The 6,000-nt window shown below is 45.7% G+C and overlaps 1 protein-coding gene across 1 annotated transcript in view; it reads left to right on the forward strand.

Annotated features, from left to right (window-relative positions):
* Positions 1–4,862, forward strand: part of Vwa3b (von Willebrand factor A domain containing 3B) — a 170,100-nt gene extending 165,238 nt beyond the window's left edge. Inside the window, 2 exon segments of the mRNA XM_052193191.1 lie at positions 3,919–4,101; positions 4,261–4,862. Of these exon segments, the coding sequence (XP_052049151.1) occupies positions 3,919–4,101; positions 4,261–4,339 (262 nt within the window). The 3' untranslated portion in view covers positions 4,340–4,862.
* The last annotated feature ends 1,138 nt before the right edge of the window (positions 4,863–6,000 follow it).

Here is a 6,000-nt window from a genome sequence, read left to right on the forward strand (position 1 = left end):
ATTCATCTGGAACAACAAAAAACCCAGGATAGCTAAAACTATTCTCAGCAACAAAAGAAAATCTGGGGGAATCAGTATCCCTGACCTCAAGCAATACTACAGAGCAATAGTGTTAAAAACTGCATGGTATTGGTACAGTGACAGGCAGGAGGATCAATGGAACAGGATTGAAGATCCAGAAATGAACCCACACACCTATGGCCACTTGATCCTCGACAAAGAGGCTGAAAACATCCAATGGAAAAAAGATAGCCTTTTCAACAAATGGTGCTGGTTCAACTGGAGGTCAGCATGCAGAAGAATGCGAATTGATCCATCCTTGTCTCCTTGTACTAAGCTCAAATCCAAATGGATCAAGGACCTCCACATAAAGCCAGACACTCTGAAGCTAATAGAAAAGAAACTGGGGAAGACCCTTGAGGACATCGGTACAGGGAGAAAGTTTCTGAACAGAACACCAATAGCGTATGCTCTAAGAGCAAGAATTGACAAATGGGACCTCATAAGGTTACAGAGTTTCTGTAAAGCAAAGGACACCATCAAGAGGACAGATCGGCAACCAACAAATTGGGAAAAGATCTTCACCAATCCTACATCAGATAGAGGGCTAATATCCAATATATATAAAGAACTCAAGAAGTTAGACTCCAGAAAACCGAACAACCCTATTAAAAAATGGGGTACAGAGTTAAACAAAGAATTCTCACCTGAAGAACTTCGGATGGCGGAGAAGCATCTTAAAAAATGCTCCACTTCATTAGTCATTAGGGAAATGCAAATCAAAACAACCCTAAGATTTCATCTTACACCAGTCAGAATGGCTAAGATTAAAAATTCAGGAGACAGCAGGTGTTGGAGAGGGTGCGGAGAAAGAGGAACACTCCTCCACTGCTGGTGGGGTTGCAAATTGGTACAACCACTCTGGAAATCAGTCTGGCGGTTCCTCTGAAAACTGGGCACCTCACTTCCAGAAGATCCTGCTATACCACTCCTGGGCATATACCCAGAGGATTCCCCACCATGTAATAAGGATACATGCTCTACTATGTTCATAGCAGCCCTATTTATAATTGCCAGATGCTGGAAAGAACCCAGGTATCCCTCAACAGAAGAGTGGATACAAAAAATGTGGTATATCTACACAATGGAGTACTATTCAGCCATTAGAAACAATGAATTCATGAAATTCTTAGGCAAATGGATGGAGCTAGAGAACATCATACTAAGTGAGGTAACCCAGACTCAAAAGGTGAATCATGGTATGCACTCACTAATAAGTGGTTATTAACCTAGAAAACTGGAATACCCAAAACATAATCCACACATCAAATGAGATACAAGAAGAAAGCAGGAGTGGTCCCTGGTTCTGGAAAGACTCAGTGAAACAGTATTTGGCAAAACCAGAACGGGGAACTGGGAAGGGGTGGGAGGGAGGACAGGGGAAGAGAAGGGGGCTTACGGGACTTTCGGGGAGTGGGGGGGGGGCTAGAAAAGGGGAAATCATTTGAAATGTAAATAAATTATATCAAATAAAAAAAAAAAAAAAAAAAAAAAAACAACCAGCAAACCCTTTTAAACCCACAGTCTAACATGTCAAAAATAATCATTGTATTTTGGTTCGAATTCTTATGGACCTTTTTCATCAGCTGTGTTCGTTCATATTTTTCTTCAAAGCCAAAGCTTTATTGGTTTTCCTTATCATGTATAACAGCTGCAAGACATCTTTTTTAAATGTGGGGAACATGGAGTTGGAGAGATGGCTCGGTGATTAAGCCCTCTAGCTGTTCTTCCAGAGGACCAAGGCTCCATTCTCAACATCCACATAGTGGTTCACACCATCCATATCTCTAGCCCCAGGACATCCTACCCCTTCTGCTGGCCTCTGCAGTCACCAGGTTGCACATGTGCACAGGTACACACCCAGGCAAAGCACCCATACATATAAAGATAGATAGATAGATAGATAGATAGATAGATAGACAGATGCAATTTTTAATGTAAGAAGTAGAGAACAAATCAATTCTACTGGAATCTGTTTCTCAGAGCAACTGTTTCAAATTTACTCCAAGATGCCTAGTGTTTTTTGCCTAGTCAAACCCTAATAACCAAAGTGAAAATAAATGTATTCTCTTTTGTAACATTTTCCCAGTTCCCAATGTATCCATTACCTTTTTCTGTAACAGTGACACCTGCTATTTATTGCCTGCCTAAACTTCCATTAGTAGGTGGTCTTTAACTCATTCATGTGACCAGTTCTTGCAAAGATATATATTTGACATCAACATGAGCTCAGACCTCACAAGATAGTTTATGTGTGGGGTCCAGGAAAACATTTTTTATTCCACTGTTCCTTAGGCCAGCTTTTTTTTTTTTTTAAGCCTCTCTTGGAAATTCCCTTCTGAGTCTTGTGTCAGTCTTTGAAAATAATCACATCCGATAAAATCTTAATCCATTGCAGTCATTTGAGTGATGGGATTTTATATATATATATATCAATCTTCTTGGTCCCTTGGCCCCTCCTCCCTCAGTCCCCGAAGGCAGGTAGACAGGTCCCTGCTTACTCTCTGAGTGTTTCTAGAACGTGGAAAACTCCCTGCTATCCTTTTCCTTGTTCTTCCTTCTGTGAAGCTGTAGTTACAAAGCCTGCAGTCAGTGCTGACTAGACAGACAGCCAGCGGAGAAAAGCCAAACAGAATCAACTTGGGTTTGAGGCAGGCAGTGGGGTGAGGGGGATTGGAAGCTGTGGGGGATAAGAGTTCAGATTTCACAGAGCAGGTGTCCCCAGCATAACCCGAGGCATGACCTCCATATGTCTCGAGGCACCTGTTCTCCCAGAGATTTGACATCAATACGAGCTTAGACCTCACAAGATAGTTTGTGTGTGTGTGTGTGTGGGGGGGGGTGTCCAGGAATTTTTTTTTTTATTCCTCTGTTCCTTAAGCCTCTCCTGGGAATTCCCTTCTGAGTCTTGTGACAGTCTTTGAAAATAATCACATCCGATAAAATCTTAATCCTTTACAGAGTCATTTGAGTGATGGGATTTTCTATTTGATAATAACTAGAAGACTTCTCCCGGCTCATTTTTTTTCTCTGACGTCTTCTAGAAGGATTGGAAGCAGTGATGTGCTGAAGTTAATTAGGGCAAAGACAAAACAAAACTGGTTCTGAGCGGTGGCAAGGGTGCCATTTAATCCCAGGTATTCAGTGCTCTCCACACAGCATGACAGAGCCTTAACACGGGTTCTGAAAAAGAAATAGCCCAACCTGTGGGCTCTGGTGAGTGGACTAGATTGAAGTCGTAACATGGCAAGATGCCCTCTCGGAAGAAAAGTCAACACTCCTTGGTAACTAAGCTGTGTCCGGTGCATTTCCTAAATACGACTTGATTTATGACATCATAGGCAGGCTTGTGTTTTGTTTGTTTGTTTTTGTTGGGATTTTTATTGAATGTAATTAAAAGCCACATGGCTGTTGGCATTTGGAAGAGTGTTTCTGATGATGCACTTGAACCACTAAATTTGAGAAACCCAGGGCTATGGAAACTATGTCTGTACTTTAAAGCAATAATTCAGGGACTGGAGGGGAAGGGGAGGGGGAAGGGTGGGGGTAAAGCAATGATAGAGCAAAGCTGGCGTTGCTGGTGGACAGTGGCTGGCGCCGGAGCAAGCACGGGGGCACCTGAGCTTGAGTTCGCTGTTTCTTGATTGAGTAGGGATTGATCCACGTGGCTAGGTTTTCCCTTCTGTGTGGGGCTCCTACATGTAGACACGAACTGAATAAAGTGAGCCTAAAATGTCCAACCCCTAAGGCTGTGGACTAAGTATAGAGACCCTCGCAGAGGAGAGTGGGAGATATCTGCACACATCCTGTAGCCATCAAGTCCCGGCATGCCTCAGCCTCTCCTCTGTCTCTCTCTAGGGAGGAAGGAGATGGAAGCAACTCTTCCCACCTCTGGACGGTGACCGAAGAAACCACTGGGTATTTGAAACAGCAGAGACAAGAGAACCTCAGAAAAAAGAAAAAGAAGTCCACCAAGAGGTCACCTCTCCAGGAGCTAATGTGCTCAGATTCCGACGGCTCTTCCCACTCCCACGGCACCAGGTCCCCTGAGCCCAGGGTGGGGGATTGGGAGGCACCCTGAACCTATGTGATACTTTGAAACCTAGCATATGTGAGACCGTCCCCCAGTTTCCAAGCCAGTGTAGGTCCCAGCACAAAAAAATCACCCCACCCCAGTCATGCTGACATCCATTTTCCCAGAGAAGGCTTTCCACACGTGGCCTAGGACGCCGCCAACTCCGCCTTCGCCACACCGCCACCAGGAGCAGCCCTGCCCTGACAGAGTCCAGCCACCCACAGCGAAAGGGGCAGAGGACCCGCCGCCGCTGAGGAACCCTAATGGACCCTAGTGGCAGCTAACTTTAAGCAAGCCACTGTCCCCCAGGGCTGCTCAGACCCCAGCCTCGGGACCCTGGAGCAAGCCTCTCTTCTGAGGTAAGGCTTTGCCCCTTTTCTATCCAGTACCTTCCCTGTGGATGAGAGGCAGTTCCCCGCCCCCAAGCCTGGCTCTCCTACTGTTTGAGTTTCGGCATCTTTTAGACATTCTTCGTCCTGCCTCCCCTGTGGTTTTGTCGGTCTTTTGATACTTATGTCGAAGCGCTGGCCTGGCAGACTGTTGTTAGAATGCCCAGGGGTTCTTTGAGGACTCTATGTACTTAGGCTCCACACCTGCCCTGTGGCTTTAAATTGGTTCTTCCTTGTGAATTAAGGATTTAGTACTTGATCAGTGGCTTGTCTGAGAGCTGTATGGCCGAGTGTTCTCTGTGTTACTGTTTCCTGAACATGTTTAGTGAGCCCTTCCTTCCTAACTGATTTTGTCTGTAGTTTGTTGTAGGTACTTCTCTGAGTGCAGAACCCGAATAAAATCTCTTACATTGGAAACATTGTTCTGGTTGTTCATTTGTTACCGTCTCCTCTCCCCCTCCTCTTCCTATCCCCTCTTCTTCCCCTCCCCCTCTCCCTGATCCCTCCCCTCCCCCACCCCCCCTCCCCTCCCCTCCCCTCTTCTCCCTCCCCTCCCCTTCTCTCTTTCTCCCCCTCCCCTCCCCCTCTCCCTTCCCCTCTCTCCCCCCCCCTCTCTCCAGAGATCCCCCTGCCTCTGCCTCCCAAGCCCTGGAGCTTAAAAGCATGCACCACCATGGCCCAGCTTGCTAATGTCTTCTTCAAACACAGTTTATAATCAATGTATCAAAGCATTCAGTTCTGCTCACTAATTTCAAAGCTGAAATAGCTCTCTCAAAGTCTCCTTTTCTAGGTGGTAACAGTCCTTGGGCTAATTTTTTTTAATACTGATTATTAATAAGAAACATATTAGAGACCTTTAGAAAATAGAAAAGACAAGACAAGTTCTGATATTCAAAATGTGCATGTGCTAATTAAACACAGTGTTCACATTCCTGAAAGCTAACTGAAGAAATGAGAGGAGGAAGCCACTGCTAAACTCATGGGAGAATGAGAAGCACCAGATCAGCCTTAGGCTTTGAAGACAATAAGGAAAGAGTTGGAGAACAGCAAAGTGGGAGAGGAGCCTGGGGGCGGGGGAGGGGCCGCACCTCCCCCACCAGCACCCAGAAGCACCCTTCTGCTCCAGGCTTGAGAGGAAAGCCTGAAGGGTGTGGTGTGGAGGAAGGAAGTCCCTTCAGTCCCTGAGAGCATTGCCTTTATGCTCCACGAACTCAAGCAGAGGCTCAGCAGGCACCGAGCCAGGCTGCGTGTCAGCAGCCACTAGAGGACGCTCTCCTCCTCACATCCCATCTCCCCATCTCATTGTTCTTGGGCTTTTTTTTTATTCCTTTTTTTTTTTTTTTTGCTTGCTATTGTTTAATGAGCCCAATGAGCAAAAACCTCTAGAGAAGCTATTGGCCCCATGTCAAGGAAGTCAGCTGACATCTGGTGGTTAAGTCAGAGAGCTGAGCTCTCTGTTGGTTGAATATCCATTAT

The sequence above is a fragment of the Apodemus sylvaticus genome, chromosome 9, assembly GCF_947179515.1.
Source record: "Apodemus sylvaticus chromosome 9, mApoSyl1.1, whole genome shotgun sequence".
Classification (NCBI taxonomy): domain Eukaryota; kingdom Metazoa; phylum Chordata; class Mammalia; order Rodentia; family Muridae; genus Apodemus; species Apodemus sylvaticus.